This window comes from Benincasa hispida, chromosome 6 (assembly GCF_009727055.1).
Source record: "Benincasa hispida cultivar B227 chromosome 6, ASM972705v1, whole genome shotgun sequence".
Classification (NCBI taxonomy): domain Eukaryota; kingdom Viridiplantae; phylum Streptophyta; class Magnoliopsida; order Cucurbitales; family Cucurbitaceae; genus Benincasa; species Benincasa hispida.
The window spans coordinates 43,322,857-43,341,202 of NC_052354.1; the positions used below are offsets into that span (position 1 = coordinate 43,322,857).

The window sequence follows — 18,346 nt, forward strand, 5'->3', positions numbered from 1 at the left end:
GAGATAGTGTTTGAGTGAAACTGAAGAGGTGAAAATGATATTCGTTTACTTATCCCATAGTTAAGGTCCAATAGCATTGTATTCTAATGTACAATGTTGGTTGAAAATATATGGTTGTATTAAATTGTAAATGATAGGTGGTTGGAAGCGAAAATCAAAGGATGAAGAAGAGTAGAAGAGAAGCATTTAAAGCCGAGGGTAAAAATGGCATTTCACATGTGAAAAATGTCAATGAGAACAAAATTTTTAGAAAGAGGTCATCCATAGAAAAGTTTTTATTTTTGGTTATTTTATGAAATCCCCCCATGAAAAATCTTGCATTTATTGCTTCAATGAAAGCAATATTTTCTTAGAATGTACCAAATTTTTAGCTTAATTTTTCATTTGTCAATTGACTCAATCCAGATAAACAAAGATGTATCTTACAATAATCAAAAGCTACATATACCAATCCCCTTAGATCTTTCTATATTAATTTACACATCTGATGAAACAAAGATATATGTAACAGAATATGGCTATTAAGTCAGTTTCTTATCAATAGATACAGAAAAAACATATGATACAGGGTATCACAGGACTAATTTCGAATCATAAATTTTCGCCTCGCCCGTGCAGCGCCAAGGAGTTCTCTCGGCCGGCTGTCCATGTGCATGGATTGCGGGCCTAGTTTGTAGAACACCCCTTAGCCAGCCTTCCCCACCGTAGCATGGTTCGCTCATTATGTCTAGTGCAGAATAAATGGGGTAGCAACACAAGGCTATGTGTATATGACGTGGTCACTAATAAGCCCTTCTAAAAGCGAAGTTTAAGGGGTGGAAACCTACATTACCTTTGAAAAATGGAGAGACTTTCAGTTCATGCTTTGAGAAGCCAGAAATCAGAACCACTCAACTGTCCATTTTGGATACAGATCTTTGTGTGCAGCAACAGCAACAAGACCACGTAATTCTTTCTGAACTTTTAGCCTTTCGTAGAAAACTGAACATGCGAGTGAAATACATTTCACACCACATTCCACAATCCCGTCTGCTCCTCCACAGTGCCGGCATATCTGTCAAGAGATTATACTTATCAAATCCTTGTATTTAAACCATATCATACCATACGTTCTTTGTTAATTACTTGAAAACTATGTTAACTTGTGAAATTGTTGCAATTAAATCTAATCAATTATCATATTCAATTGTCTTTTTTAAGAAAATTTATAAAAACTACCTCTAAACTTTAAAGCTCGTTAACTTTCAATTTGAGCAAATTATACCCTCAAATAACAAAATGTTACTCTTTTTTTCTTGAAAAGGATACTACACTTTTCATTAAGAGAGTGAAAAAAGCCTAGTGCTCCAAGATGTTAACAAAGAAAACACATAAATAACAAAACATGACAAATTGAAACAGCAACACTAACAGGTGAAAACAAAAGGTAAAAATAAGAGAACAATAAAAGATCAATTATGGCACAATAAAATTCTCCCTACGGTTAATATCTTGATATAAAACCCCTTGAATCCTTTGTAAAAGAACATCAAGAGGAAGACTTTAAGCAAGCTGATTCAAAAGTTGCAAAACACAAACGAGCTAGGAAATGCATTACAATTATAAAGGTTTCGAAACTTAAAGGGTAGCTTCAGGGTGCAAATGTAATGCAGCCGACCACTAATGAAGTTTTGATGGTAGTATCTAGTTATAATGGTTTTGAAACATTAAAAAGGGTAGGTTGAGGTTGCAACTGTGATGCAGCCAGGTTGAGAGTCTACAACTACAAGAATCTTTATTATGATTCAAAAAGTGTACCAATACAATAGATTAACTCCCTATTTTTAGAAAATCTCAACCTACCAACCAACAACAAACTAAAACCAAATTAAAAACAATCATGAACACTAATCCCTATTACATTTTACCCTTAGTAATATTGTACGAGTGGTTTTTGCAAATTTTCTATAAAATGGATCAAATATGAGCGTTAATAAAACTTTGGTAATGACAGAATTAATCAAGTAAATCAAACAGCATGCTACAAGGGCATCATATTCTGTTGAAAGCAGATTGGTGTAACCAAAGAAACCAAGAAACCTAACATAATGGAGGAATATTGCAATGGTACTTACGGCAGCAAGGTGTTGCATTTCACTCTCTAACTTTGAAGTTTTTATGATTATCGCAGTGGTAGCTGCAGCTTCATTTTGTAGACACTGGTTGCATAAATTAGACGAGGTCTGGACTAACTCACCACATAGTATACAATGCTTAGATAGGTAGTAATAATCAATTCGGGTTCGGTTAGGATTTGCAGTTGATAAGGGTTGTTTAAAAAACACCTCCCTTACAGGACGAGGCATCTCCAAAAACCACTGATTTAAGTTGGCTCCAACAAGACCAAACGCTCTTTGCAGGGCAGGTATTATCTGTTTGTTGATGTAATATAGACTGTTCAATCTGTGGGGGGAATCCACAGCCAAAAGATCCATTGGATCAACAACCATATCTGCAAGGCGAGCTCCAGGCTCCCTATAAATTACGACATAAGGAATTCGTTCCGCATAACGCGGTTCTGCCCTTGGATCAATTCTCATTGCTTTAGTGGCCACAATTGCCGCTGGTGGAAGTGAGGATGGGCCCCTTGTGCGATATGTACCCAGCCGTACCTCCTTTGCAAAGACAAAATCTTGAATTGAAACCCTTCCAGAAAGAATCCGCTTCCATTGACGCTGCAAATATGTTTTGATCTGTGCATTGAAAAACTGACTAAATCACCCCATCGATAATTGAGAAATTCGTCATTATATGAGAATTAGCAAAAGAAATATGCTCGTTTGAAGTTTTAGATACTCCATTCCCTCAGACCAAACAATGTAGTGGTCTCAAGTCTCAACAGCAGTTAAAAGCTATAAATATATATGATCTAATACTTGCATTATCTGACAACTAATTTCAAAGAAAGCGACAGGTAGAGAAATGCACCTCCGAAATATCCTGATGTTCAAAAAAAAGCCTCAATGATTGCTCCATTGTCTTTGCCACGGCTGCACAAGTATCTCTCCGTACAGTCTCAATGCCTTTAGCATCAAAGGTGGGTTCAATTTGTTCAGGGCTCTCAAAACTGTAGCCAACGTAACGCTTCTTAGTGAGAAGGAAGCAAGGGGCATAAACTTTCTCCATCTTGAGTGTGACTGGATTGGGATTCATTGCAGAGACTGCAGATGCAATCTCCTGCCCAATGCCAAAAGCCTGTTCGACCGTATGTCCCTTTAGAAGAACAAACATGCTGCATAAGAAGGGAAAAGCAGGCACTTAAACCTAAAAGGTCCTCAACAAAATCCCATTTCCCCACTCTAAATTAATGCCCAAGGTAAGAAATTAGTATGTTAATTTATTCAATACTATGCTGTCAGCTCAACACAGTTTTAACTCGAACTGGTTAAAATTAATTAGATATCGTACCTGTCAGTATCCCCATAAATAACTTTAGCCTTCCATTTCTCCTGTGAATTAACAAATGAGATTGCACTTTCTAGTGTACGGCGGCCACACTGAACAATACTATCTGCAAGCTCAGCACAAGGCATACGACCACTAAAACCAGCAGCCGTATAGCCATATGTTACATTTGCTATTAGCTTCAAGGCAAGCTGTCTTGCATTAAATACCTGGGAAGCGTAATAAATCACAAACTCAGCAATGCACATGTAACAATGTGAATCTGTGATCTATGGAATGGTCAAGATGCACTAATGAAATACGGTAATCCAAGGCAGCAAAGCATTTTATTTACACTTCATGTACTGAATGACACGAAGGCAATGTTGAACTTAGTTGCAAAAAATAAAACAAACACAAAAAACACAGGGATATAGTTTGAAATAAATATTAAAGAATTTTAAAAAAACAACAAAAACAAGTCTTTTTCAGGTACTGCTAGTCTTTAATAACATTGCTTGACATGACCTTTTTTAACATATTCTGTCTTATATTATTTATTCTATAAAGGACCCTCAATATGTGTCAAGTACTAAGTTACAAGTTACAAATCTTTTACAAATTAATAAACTAATAGTTAAATTCTAATGTATTTGGGTAATTTCAATTACTAAGGCCCGTTCAATAACGATTTTGTTTTTAGTTTTCTATTTTTTGAAATTTGTACTGGTTTTCTCCTAGAGTCCATGCTATGGTTTTCACATTTCTAAAAGAAACACTTAAATTCTTAGTCAAATTCTAATAGAAAAACAAGTTTTTAAAAACTGAAAACGGTAATGACTTGGTTTTTGAAAATGGTTTATTTTAGTTTTCAATATCAAAGAAAAATTTTGCTCCCTTTCGATATATATATATATATATATATATATATATATATTGACTTGGTTGTTGAAAATATTGGTTGAAAGTAGATAACAAAATAAAGAAATTTGTAAGTGGAGATAGTATTTATCAATTCAATTTTCAGGAATCAAAACCAAAAATCAATTGGCTACCAAATGGGACCTAAAATAGTCATGTTACTATTTCATATATTAGTTTCAAGTAAAAACACACAATTGAACAAGGTTAAATGTACATTTATAAAATATTAACTAAAACTGAAATTAAAGGTGTTCAATCACATCTGTTCTTAATGTCCGTGATTGATAACATATTGGAAAAATCAAATGCATGTTATGCATAACATAATCGATCAACATCTATAAATTCTTATCTTGTTCATATACAAAAATAGTTTTTTCAAGATCAAAATTATGTAATAAAAAAATCATCTATTCATTTATAAATTATTACTGTTGAAATAAGGTGTATTTGCCCTACAGGCGTTTTAGTCTTTTTACTTGTTCCTACTATATTTAGGTTTCTGCCAGATCTATTTATATCTTGAGTCTGTAGTATGTTGAAGTGTGACAAAAATTAATAAAATTCTCCTATCATGGTTTTTTCTCCCTGACCTAGGGTTTTCCACGTAAACCTGGTGTTCTTTTTTTTCTTTCCCTTATTTTTCAATATGGTATCAAAGCAAGGGGATGAAACCTTAGGTCCAATAGAAGAAATTCAGTCATCAACCCTAGTAGGTGATGGAACAACGGCAGAAGAAACGAGTTCCGCAGCGATCCAGGCTGCTGTTGATCGTTACCTCAGGTCGATTCTCAACCTAATACAGTTACAATATGCCATTCGGAGATCACCCAAAAGCTAAGCCCGCGTCACACGAACTCCAGCCGCCATTCGGAGATCACTCAACAGCTTCGCGACCCATCCGACCTAGACCAACGGGGCCCAGCCGATCCAAACCAACGGTGCACAGTCCAGTCGTCGATCACTTCGCCTCCCAGCTTCAGCGCACCATTTGAGCGTCACCCAGGGTTCGCCAACCCATCCTCCAGCACAGCTCCGATCCATTCTTCGATGAGCTTCAGCGCTGCTTCGATCTTCTCCAACGCCTTTCCAATCGCGGGTTCTCCAGGGTTCCAACCGCAACTCCTGCAACCACCGTTCCAGCCTCAGGTTCACGTCGCCGAGCCCACAGGTCAACCTCCCTTCTTTGTTCCGAGCGGGCAGCAGCACCCTCCAACCTCTATTCCTAGCGGGTCAATCAGTTACAGAGGTTCAGGACCACTAGGTTTATCTCCGGTTGGAATTCAACAATAGATTGCTAGTCTCCAACAATAGATTGCAGCACTTGGGGAGTTTTTAGTGACCACATCTAACCCTCAGACGAACCCTAACCTAGACTTATCTTCAAGTTTGCCTTTATACGTGGAAAATCCGGTAACAGCTTTCCCTAATTTACCTATTGCAAATATTTTATCTGGGTCTGTGGGGAATTCTGTCGGAATAATCACAGTAGAGAAACTAAATGGCCAGAATTATTTTTCCCCGTCTCAATCTATTAAAATGGTTTTCGAGGGACGAATAAATTCGGATATTTAACTGGCGAAATACCAAGACCGAACCCTGGGGACACTTAAGAACAGGTTTGGAAAGGAGAAGACTCTCTACTCCACTCGAGACATTTGGGATGCAGTCCAAAAGCTGTATTCAAAAAGACAATACATCGCGACTGTATACGTTGCAAAAACAGGTCCATGAATGCAAACAAGGGACCATGAGCATGACCTTATACTTCAATAAGCTGTCTTTATTGTGGCAAGAGATGGATTTATGTGGCGAGGTTCAGTATTCGAGGATTGAGGAGACTGATCGTGTCTATGATTTCCTTGTTGGGTTGAATTCAAAATTTGATACGACTCACAGTAGAATACTAGGACAGAGGCCGATATTGTCCCTTATGGAAGTTTGCTCTGAAGTTCGACTAAAGGAAGATAGGTCAAGTGCTACGAGTGGTTCTGTGGTTACAGCTGTGGACTCTGCTACATTTGGAGTAAAATCATCCGGATCGGAAAATGACAAGCAGAGTGGCAAATCGCCTCCGATATGTGAGCATTGTAAAAAACCATGCACACGAAGGATCAATGTTGGAAACTACATGGTCGGCCCCCAAATGGCAAACGTCGGACTGGCTCATCTATCGATTCCTCTCGTACTCTCCATGTGCTGGAAATGAGAGGATTCGAATCGCAGATCGGTCCTTTGCTCTGGTTGCTGGAAANGAATCAAATGGTGACAAGCAGAATACCAAATCGCCTCCGATATGTGAGCATTGTAAAAAACCATGACACACGAAGGATCGGTGCTGGAAACTACATGGTCGACCCCCAAATGGCAAACTTCGGCCTCCAAATGACAAATCAAAGTCTGGCCAAGCCCTCGTGAGTGAAGCTGCTGATGATGCCTCTCAATCTAAGGTGACCAACCCAAGTGACCCAGGTACTATTGGGATCAGTACAGTTGCTCAATCAGGTACCACCCAATCTCTTAGTCTTCTTATTAAGGGAAAAGATTCTCGGATATTGGATTCAAGAGCGACCAATCATCTGATTGCCTCGTCTGATCGATTCTTCTCGTACTTTCTATTGGAAATGAGAGGATTTAGATTGCAGATGGGTCCTTTGCTTCTGTTGCTAGAAAAGGTCATTTGTCTCCTTTTCCAGGGTTGGTCTTACAAAATGTTCTGCACGTGCCCAAAGTTTCTTATAATTTGTTGTTGTTATAATTCTATAGTTAGGGTTTTCTATTCTTGTAAATATTTTGTGATATTTTCCTTTTCTATGCTTTATACTCTTGTATATATTCATATCTTTGGTGAATGAATAAAGCATTCTGATTCTTTCTCAAACCTAAGAATTTTACATGGTATCAAAGCTCTCTAAATAAACTTAGGGTTTTTGTGAACCTTAGGGTTTGAGAATTTAGAACCCATTTGTGATACGTTTAGGGTTTTGTGGAGAGGTGGGTTTATACTTTTTCTCACAGTCGCCGTCTTCGGTTCGTTCGCCGTCGTTAGCCACCGTCGAGGTAAAAAAAAAAAAAAGCTAGTTTTTCGATACCACCCATTCCAACGAGAAGCCCAGCCACCGATCTACAAAACCCCAAGTCCGGTTGCCATCTGACCAGCGCGTGAGGCTCACGCGTCGATTGTTCCAGTTCGCTGTCCGTCCACGCGCCGGCGCGTGTAGGTGCGTGTGCCGCCATTTTTCGTCCGTCTTCAGTGGGTTTCCTCAGTGTTGTCGGCTCTTCTTGGTGGTGTGTTTGTTTGGGACATATAGATATACTCACTGCTTGTATAGACATCTCTTCGGTAAATTAGGGTTTGATTCTTTGCTGTCCGGTATCTACTTTTTGAGGTAATGGCTAATAAAAAACCAGTAATGTCTGAGATTGTTCCTATGGTGTCAAAAGTAACTGAACACAAGTTGAATGGATCCAACTACTATTCATGGAGATCAAATCCAGGAGGTGTTGTTTGCTATTATTGTCATAAACCTGGCCATACGAAACGTGAATGCAGAAGATTGTTGAATAAGGGTCAGAGGATGCCATCACCCTCTGCACATGTCGCCTCTACTCCTGATAATCTCGACAAGTTAATTACGATTTCTGCAAGGGAGTTTGCTAAATTTCAGCAGTATCAAGAGTCATTGAGGGCATCATCTTCTACTCCCATTACGACCATCGCAGAGACAGGTAACATTTCTAAATGCCTTCTTTCCTCCACGTCAAAATGGGTCATTGACTCTGGCACTACAGATCATATGACAGGTAACCCAGTTTATTCTCTACCCTTTGTACATCTACCTCTTCACCTAATGTTACTATAGCTAATGGAACCTCCACTCCCGCTTTAGGATCAGGAACCGTCCATCTCAATGAATCAATTTCTTTGTCATCAGTTTTAAATTTACCAAATTTCTCGTTTAATTTGATTTCGGTCAATAAACTCACTCGTGATCTTCATTGTTGTGTCTCCTTTTTTCTTTGTTATTGCTTATTTCAGGATCTTACGACGAAACAGATTATTGGTAAAGGGCGGGAATTTGGAGGTCCTTACATCTTTGAACCACAAACATCTACGGCCATCACATGCTCTATCGTGTCGTCTCCCTTTGAAGAGCATTGTCGTTTGGGTCATCCGTTTATCTCTGTGTTGAAGAGTCTTCGTCCACAACTTCAACATTTCTCTTCTTTCGATTGTGAGTTATGTCAGTTCGCTAAATTTCATCGTTTGAGTTCGTATCCTCGAGTCAATAAACAAGCTAGTACTCCTTTTGAATTAGTCCATTATGATGTTTGGGGTCCCTGTCCTGTTAAGTCCAAAGGAGGGTTTAGGTAATTTGTTACATTTGCCGATGACTATTCTCGTGTTACGTGGTTATATTTAATGCAAAGTCGTTCTGAGTTACTTTCTCATTTTCATAACTTCCATGCTAAAATTCAAACTCAATTTAGTGGTATTCTTAAAATCCTACGGAGTGATAATGCTAAGGAATATTTCTCTCGTACACTCAAGTCCTATTTAAATGCCCATGGCATTCTTCATCAATCTTCTTGTGTTGATACTTCATCTCAAAATGGGGTTGCAGAACGAAAGAATCGTCATCTCCTTGAGACAACCAGAGCTTTGATGTTTCAGATGCATATTCCAAAATCCTTTTGGGCTGATGCTGTTTCCACAACTTGTTTCTTAATAAATCGCATGCCCTCTTCCATTTTTAAGGGTGAGATACCTTTTCGTACTTTATGCCCCAAGCAACATTTGTTTCCCATTCCACCCAGAATATTTGGTTGTACCTACTTTGTTTGGGATGTTCGGCCTCCGCATACCAAGCTGGATCCAAAGTCCTTAAAATGTATTTTCCTTGGTTATTCCCGTGTCCAAAAGGGGTATCGGTGTTATTGTCCTAGTCTAAATAAATATTTAGTCTCTCCTGATATCACGTTTTTCGAACATACCCCATTTTTTTCATCACCGTCTTTCTCTTCGAATAAGAGTCAGGGGGAGCATAAGGAATTAGAGGATGATTTCCTTGTCTACACAGTTATTTCTCCTTCCGATCCTCTTCCTGATTCATCTCTACCTGTGGCTACCTCTACTCTTCCTCCCATCGTTAAGGTCTATACTCGACGACAACCTCCTCCAGTTCCATGCCCTATACCAGAGTCTTCTTCGTCATTGGATCCAGAAACGGGTGATGATCTTCCTATTGCTCTTCGCAAAGGTAAACGTACTTGTGCTCATCCTATTTCCTCTTTTGTTTCATATAACCATTTATCACCTTCCACATGTTCATTCATTGCATTCTTAGAGTCTGTATCCTGTCTCTTATACACATCTAGATGTGTATAAGAGACAGGCCTTGTATGGATTAAAGCAGAGCCCACAAGCTTGGTTTGGTAAATTTAGTCAGGTGATTGAAAGCTTTGGAATGCGGAAGAGCATGTCAGATCATTCAGTCTTTTTTAAGAGATCTGAGGGTGGTGTCATCTTGTAGTTGTATATGTGGATGATATAGTGATTACTGGTCATGATTCTTTAGGTATCCAGTCTCTAAAGACCTTTCTTCACAGTCAATTCCATGCAAAAGATTTGGACATGTTGAAATACTTAGGAATTGAGGTAATAAGAAGCAAGAAAGGAATTCTATTATCACAGAGAAATGTACTTGATTTGTTGACTGAAACAGGAAAGCTAGGGGCCAAACCATGTAGCACCCCAATGATGCCCAACTTACAGCTCACAAAAGATGAAGAATTGCTAAAAGATCATGAAAGATATAGGAGGTTAGTGGGAAAACTTAATTACCTTACAGTGACTCGACCCAACATAGCCTATTCAGTAAGTATTGTGAGTCAATACATGTCATGCCCTACAATTGATCATTGGGCTGCATTGGAACAGATTCTTTGTTATTTGAAGGCTACTCTCGGGCGTGGTTTATTATATAAGGATTATGGTCATAATAATATTGAATGTTTTTCAGACGCCGATTGGGCAGGATCTAAAGAAGATAGAAGATCAACTTCGAGGTACTGTGTTTTTGTTGGTGACAATTTGATTTCTTGGAAGAGTAAGAAGCAAAATGTGGTGTCACGTTCAAGTGCAGAATCAGAATATAGAGCAATGGCACAATCTGTGTGTGAATTGATTTGGATATATGAATTTCTTGTTGAGTTGGAATTTGAAATCACCACACCGACAAAGTTGTGGTGTGATAATCAAGCAACACTTCATATTGTTTCTAATCCAGTTTTTCATGAAAGGACTAAACATATTGAAGTTGATTGCCATTTTGTACGGGAGAAAATTCAACAAGGGTTGGTATCTACAGGATATGTGAAGACGGGAGAACAATTAGGAGATATCTTCACGAAAGCATTGGATGGAAGACGTATAGATTATCTATGTAACAAGTTGGGCATGATTAACATATATGCTCCAACTTGAGGGGGAGTATTATAATTCTATAGTTAGGGTTTTCCATTCTTGTAAATATTTTGTGATATTTTCCTTTTTTATGCTTTGTACTCTTGTATATATTCATATCTTTGGTTAATGAATAAAGCATTCTGATTCTTTCTCAAACCTAAGAGTTTTACAGTTGTCTATAAGTATAATAACTAGGGATTTGAACTGCAGAGTTATCTTCTCACCTGATAATGTTTCATTTCAAGACTTGAGCTCGGGGATGACGATTGGCACTGTCTGGCATGGTAGGGGCCTCTATTTCATTTCTGAAGATACTACCTCTAGTAGTTCGTCTAGGACTAGTTTGTTATTATCATTTACAATTTCTGAAAAAGACTATTTGTTATGGCATTTTCGCCTTGGTCATCCAAACTTTCAATATATGAAATATTTGTTTCCCCATTCATTTTATAATATTTCCTCCTTGTCTTGTGATGTCTGTATACGTGCCAAACAGCCTGCCCAGGTTTACCTTTCCCTCTCAACCATATAAACCTTCCCAACCTTTCCATTTGGTTCATAGTGATGTTTGGGGCCCATTGAACATTACTACAGTATCCGGCAATTGACGACCACACCCGTCTTACATGGGTGTTTCTTCTTGCTGATTAGTCAGAAGTATCATCTATTTTCCAACAGTTCTATACTACGGTCGAAACCCAGTTCAATACTAAGATTGTTATCCTACGGAGTGATAATGGACGGGAGTTTGTTAATAACACTCTTCGTGAGTTCTTGAATTTGAAAGGAATTATCCATCAAAACTCGTGTACCTATACTCAGCAAAACAATGTAGCTGAACGGAAAAATCGTCACCTTATAGAAGTTGCTCGATCTCTCATGCTTCCTACGTCCCTTCCCTCGTACCTCTGGGGAGACGTTCTCACTGCGGCTCACCTCATCAATCGTATGTCATCCCGTAAGTTCCAAACACCTCTCGAGTGCTTTAAAGAATCTTGTCTGTCCACGCGTCTCTTTCCTGATGTCCCTCTTTATGTGTTCGGGTGTACTACCTTTGTTCATAACCACGGTCCTCCCCAAACAAAATTTGCTCCTCATGCTCAAAAATGTATTTTTGTTGGATATCCTCTTCTCCAGCGGGGCTATAAGTGTTTTCATCCATCCTCAAGGAAGTATTTTTTCACTATGGATGTTACGTTCCTTGAGGATCAACCCCGTTAGTCCTCTTCAGGGGGAGAACACTAGTGAAGAGGCTAACTCATCTACCTACTCTATTCCTATAAACTTCGAGCCTAATCCTGATACAAACCCTGTCCTTCCTAAGTCTGACCCGGTCCTTCCTACAAAAACAAGTACCCTAGATAACATACTACAGGAAGAATCTTAGAAAGGGAATAGCGGCTCATGTTGCTCCAAGGGGAACTGCTCAAGAATCGGAACCAGTACTTGCTCATGTTCAAGCGTCCTCTATTTTTAATGATGCTTCTGGAAGTAAAGATGAGTGTGTTAAAGGTGATATAGCTGAAAGTTGTGAATGAGATTGCTCCAAATGAAGACAAAACTGCAAATTGTGATGAGTCACCAGGAGAAACTCAGGAGAGTGAGGTCTTGCCACAAATAAGCAAGCATGATTACCATCCTTGTATTAATGAGGAGTCAGGAAAAGTAGGAGATTATGATGCCACCCTTGATATACCAATTGCTCTACGGAAAGGGACTAGATCGTGTACCAAACATTCCATGCATAGTTTTCTATCTTACAGTAACTTGTCGTCTGGGTTTAAAGCCTTCACTACCAGCTTGGATACTGTGAAAATACCAACCAATGTGCATGTGGCCATGAAAATCCCCAAGTGGAGAGTTGCTGTCATGGAAGAAATGAAAGCTCTCAAAACTAATAAGACATGGGATCTTATTACTCTTCCTAAGGGTCACAAAACAGTTGGATACAAATAGGTGTTCACTGTCAAGTACAAGTCTGACGGGACTCTTGATAGATACAAGGCTAGACTGGTTGCTAAAGGCTTCACTTAGACATATTGGATTGTTTACTCGAAGACTTTCTCTCCAGTAGTAAAGCTTAACACAATTCAGGTTCTTCTCTCAATTGTGGTTAACAAAGACTCGCCCCTCCATCAACTTGATGTAAATAATGCTTTCCTATATGGAGAGTTAGAAGAAGAGATCTATATGAGCCCTTCTCCTGTGTTTGAAGCACAATTTGACAATCGAGTCTGTAAACTCAGGAAGTTCTTATATGGCTTAAAGTAGTCTCCGAGAACGTGGTTCGACAGATTCACTACCTTCGTTAAGTCCCAAGGCTTTGTTCAGAGGCATTTTGATCATACTCTATTCACAAAGAAATCCGAATCGGGAAAGATTGTTGTTCTGGTTGTGTACATCGATTATATCGTTTTGTCAGGAGATGATAAAGCAGAGATTGTCAAACTAAAGTAGAGAATGGTATGTGAATTTGAGATCAAAGACTTTGGTAGTTTGAGATATTTTCTTGGTATGGAGGTAGTGAGATCGAAGGATGGAATATTCGTTTCTCAACGGAGATACACTCTGGATTTGTTGAGGGAAACAGGAATGACTGGATGTAAACCCATTGATACTCCCGTTGAAGTAAATACTAAGCTGTGAGATTATGTTGCAGGAGTTCCAGTAAATAAAGACAGGTACAAGCATCTCGTAGGGAAATTGATTTACCTATCTCATACTAGACCAGACATATCCTATGCTGTCAGCATGGTCAGTCAGTTTATGCAGGCTCCATATGAGAAACGTATGAAGGTTGTTACTCGGATTCTGAGGTATTTGAAATCTACTTCTGGAAATGGCTTAATGTTCAGAAAACATGACATGAGATTCATTGAAGTATACCCAAATTGAGCAGGATCCGTTACAGATAGAAAATCAACTTCAGGATAATGTACCTTTATGTGGGGTAATCTTGTTATCTGGCGAAGTAAGAAACAAGGAGTGGTTGCTCGAAGTAGTGCTGAGGCAGAATACAGGGCTATAAGTCTGGGGATATGCAAGGAGATATGGTTGAAGAAAGTTGTCTAATCTTCACCTGGACAGTCATGGTCCCATGAAACTCTATTGTGATAATAAGGCAGCTATCAGTATTGCCAACAATCCCGTACAACATGATAGAACCAAACATGTGGAGATTGCTAGACACTTTATTAAAGAGAAACTAGATAGTGGCAGCATTTGTATTCCCTACCTTCCTTCGAACCAACAGGTTGTTGACGTTCTCACCAAAGGGTTACTAAGACAGAGCTTCGACACTTGTGCTAGCAGGTTGGGTCTTAGTAATATTTATGCCCCAACTTGAGGGAGAATGTTGAAATAAGTGTATTTGCCCTAAGGGCGTTTGTCTTTTTATCTGTTCCTACTATATTTAGGTTTCTGCCATATCTATTTATATCTAAGTCTAGTGTTTTGAAGTGTGACAAAAATTAATAAAGTTCTCCTATCGTGGTTTTTTTTCCCTAACCTAGGGTTTTCCACGTAAACCTAGTGTTCTTTTTTTCCTTTCTCTTATTTTTCAATAATTACCAATAGCAACGATTTGCCAAAAGAATAAGACTACTGTAGTCTGAAATAGCCATACCCTCTGAAGAACTTTCTGTGATGAAGCCAGCTTTTTCATTCCCTGCTTTACCATGATTCTAGTCAATAATATCTCCTCCAAAAGACGAGGCAATATACCTTTACGAACCTGAGAAATCAATAGGGAACAAAGCAGTAATGTTATTATTTTCATACCACTATACCCTGAATGTACAGTGTTCATTAGTGATAAGACAGAGAACATACGGGTGGATTTACTCATTGGAACAGTAAATAGAAAATGAGTCTCTTTTTATTCCATTTTGACTTGTAGGTCCTAGATCAAAATGGAGAAAGAGATTCCCTAATCTCATTTCAATCTTCAAATTCATCAATCCCACAGTTAATTTTTACAACTTCGTTTATCCTTTTTCTATCTTTACTTTTGCAATGGGTCCCATAATTAATTAAGACTGATTCTCACATGTGAAAAAGAAAATATTATAATAAGTACATAAATAAATAGTAGCAATAACAACATGAATAATGATAAGATCCTTTTTTTCTTTATTCTGACTCTAACATAATATTAGGATATGCAATATTAAAATTTTTATTCCACAAAAAAGATAGGGTAGAGACCTGAGAGGCCAAAAATGGAGTTACAAAAAAGTTATCCATTTGGCCAAATATATGGTAAAACTATAATCAGAAAAAGGGGTAAATATCTACACCAATACATGGCCATTAACAGGACATTGATAACAAAGATTCTGCAAGTTGATTAGGTGGTTCCAAAAGAAGACCTTAACAACGTTCAGTCTCATACCTACTAGGTAAACAAGACCTTAAAGATCATCTGGAAGAAAATTATTTTTATATATATAAAAAAAAATACAGCAACAACAAAAAAAATGATGCTTGCTAGCGTCAAAAAGAATTTCTATCAATAACCTCGTTCACTGTAGAAAGGAAGACATTAAACTAAAATCTAATAGAATTAACATTTGCATTTTCCTCTTTGTACTGCAAGAGTGAAAACTGAAGGCATGGTTCATTGGAAATTTGTCTAATAATTGAATTGTTATATTTTGAGAGAGGTGAAAACTATAGCAAATAAACTGTGAAGAAACAAAATCAAAAAATCAAAAAATCAAAATCAAAATTATTACTCTTAGGGCCCTTTTGTTTCACAAATTGTTTTTGAAGCACACAAAAGTGGGAGATCATGGGTGATTATTTTTCTGTTTTAAGATTCTTCCGTGGGTTTTCTACACTGTAATTTCTGGGTTTGGGTGTGAGAGTTGCTGAGCATTGAGTTTTTCTCTTCTTCCTCTTTTGGGTTGTACTTTCCCTAAAAAACTTTTAATCGTCACATAGAAATTTAGAACTATAATACACCTTTTCTTTGTTTTGAATCCAACATTATATTAGTTTTCTTAAGAAAATGATACAGAACTAATAAGAGGATAAAAAGAGACAAAGAGTTTAATGTCAATTATATTAGTAAACACAATACTAAGAGATTAATCTCAATTCTAATTCTGATTCTCCTCATTCTCATGCCTACAAAGTATATGAGACATAAAAGATCATTGCAAGGAAGAAAAAAAAACAAAAATGAAGCTTGCTATCGTTGAAAAAATTTCTATCACAAACCCCATTGATGGTAAGAAAGTAAACATTAAACCAAAATCTAATAGAATTAATACCTATAGCATAAAACTATTTTGGTGTTAAAAAATTGTAGTCATATATAAAACTATCTATCAGCCAATAATATTAGTTAGGCGTGTAGAAACTCCTGCAATATTCTTCATTTTTCATGGTCATTTTCTTTATATTCCATATTGTCATATAAAGACGTGTTTTCAGAGATCTACCTTTGGTGGTACGTACATTACACCATTAGGAGTGAACAGTATCTGATCTTTCAATTCGTCAAGAACCTGTCGTTCTGGTGAATATGAAATAACTCCTAGCGTATTGACCTTTGAAGGGGCTACTTTCCCCAAGCATGTACAAAAGCAAAGGTTGTAAGCAATTATCATGGAGGGATAAAGAGACTGAAAATCTAAAACAACAACAGGATCAGCATAAAAACCAGACTCCGGTTCCATCACAAGTGGCAGACATTCCATTGCAGGTTGTGATGCGACCTAACAGAAAAACAAACATAACATGACAGACATTATTATTCATAATGGAATCATAAATATGTTAAACAAAAGTAAAAATCAAAAACTAGATTTAGATAATAAAAAAACTGAAAAGAAAAAGCATGAAAGAACTTCTTGGCAATAATTTTTTAATGAAATTAACCTTGACATCCAGGCATGAAACTAAAGAAAAACGGGAGAGAGAAAGAGAAGAAAATTAAAGAAAAAGAAATCACATATACATAGTCAGAGATTGAGTATGTAAACAGATAAATCATCAAGCATCAAGTATGTAAAAAGAAATACTCAAACTATAAATACAGTATTTACATATTCCACCAATTCCAACTTCCAAGTAACTATAAAGAAAGAATACAACCAACCAATGGTCAATCATTAGCATATCCAAAAAATAACAGAAATTTATATCTAACAACAGACATCAAATTCACACAAGTAATAATCTTGAAAGAAAGCACGACATTCTAGTTCTTACTAGTATTTATTGTAGAGAATGAAAATGAAAATAAACCTTCGGTTGATACCCTCAGGATTGAATCCCCCCCTTCCCCCCAGTATACTGATTACGAAAAAGAGGGAAGAAGCCAGCTTCAATCTTATCTTCTCTAATTAAAGCTCTTACTAATGTATATTGTGAAAAATAATTATTAAATGGTGATATTGATGGGATGCATACTAATAAATTATCACAAAATACACATTGAATAAAAACTTTTACAAATTAGAAAAAATAAACATAAAAAAAGCCTAAGTGCAACTTCCTACATTATCAAAAATTATTCAGGGAAGAGCAAGTGACCAACGATTCAGACCTGCAAATTCCCAGGGGAGACTGCCAGATAGTTTTGACTATGTGCCAATCTTAGCAACATAGATTCAACACGATATTGTGAACCTCGAGATAGAACAGAAAAAAATTCAATGCCAAACACACGAGCAAGTTCTGAAGTTCTATTTATCTGCAAGGTACACATTGTGATATAATCTTCATCATGTGAACGAAAGAATTTGCTTATGTAAATAAATAGATCCATAAGAGAGAGTATAGTTTAGAGATACAAACAAAAAGTATGTAGGATGAAGAAGGGCAGGAAAGATAATGCTAAACCCAAAACAACAAACCAACCAACAAAACCAAACTTTTATGACTCTTCTGTTTTGCCAATATCTTTTACAGTGTGCAGTGAACTCCAAAAATAAATACAACAAATAAAAATTGAATAAACGGATCCAGTTATTTTTAATCAAAGAAAGAAGAAACCTACTCAAAAAATCTTAGAAGCAAAAACCCAAAGAGAAGAACTCAATAAGCAAGATTATAGTCGTTTTCCCAATTGCCTTCTATGCATTAAGAATTCTCATGTTCCATTCCAGTTGTATGTATCGTAAATTATTGAGAAATTGTTCACCAAAGGAAGCACCCTTAATCTCAAAAGGAAGCTACGATTTATCCATTAACATAAATGACAAAAGGAAAACAAAACAAAACAAAATAAAACAAGAACAAACAAAAAAGATAGAAACTCTTTGTGATGGATAGTTGTCCACCATGCTTGTATAGGATATGCATGCTACACGATCCATGGAAGTTGAGAACATATAATGAACTGATTTGCGAGGCAACCCTTTCCAAATCACACGAAAAGGAACTCCAAAAACTTGGAAGTAGTAGAAAATGAAAGTTAGCTGGCCAGCCTACACAGTAACCTACATACATATGTTTGCATGATGCTATCGTATTTTATTTCTTTTAGACAGGAACAGGATTTTTCATTGATATAATGAA

At 37.2% G+C, this 18,346-nt stretch overlaps 1 protein-coding gene across 4 annotated transcripts in view; it reads right to left on the bottom strand.

The window, feature by feature from the left end:
- Positions 1-357: 357 nt before the first annotated feature.
- The window catches only part of LOC120079781 (DNA polymerase zeta catalytic subunit), a 65,672-nt gene continuing 47,683 nt past the window's right edge, over positions 358-18,346 (bottom strand). For 3 of the 4 annotated variants that reach the window (XM_039034165.1, XM_039034167.1, XM_039034168.1), the window contains 7 exons: positions 17,373-17,519; positions 16,264-16,539; positions 14,442-14,549; positions 3,448-3,653; positions 2,968-3,271; positions 2,115-2,732; positions 358-1,054 (listed from right to left, as the gene is read on the bottom strand). In XM_039034165.1, the coding sequence (XP_038890093.1) occupies positions 881-1,054; positions 2,115-2,732; positions 2,968-3,271; positions 3,448-3,653; positions 14,442-14,549; positions 16,264-16,539; positions 17,373-17,519 (1,833 nt within the window). In that variant the 3' untranslated portion in view covers positions 358-880. The remainder of the gene's footprint in view (positions 1,055-2,114; positions 2,733-2,967; positions 3,272-3,447; positions 3,654-14,441; positions 14,550-16,263; positions 16,540-17,372; positions 17,520-18,346) is intronic. The other variant, XM_039034166.1, reaches the window with a different exon arrangement.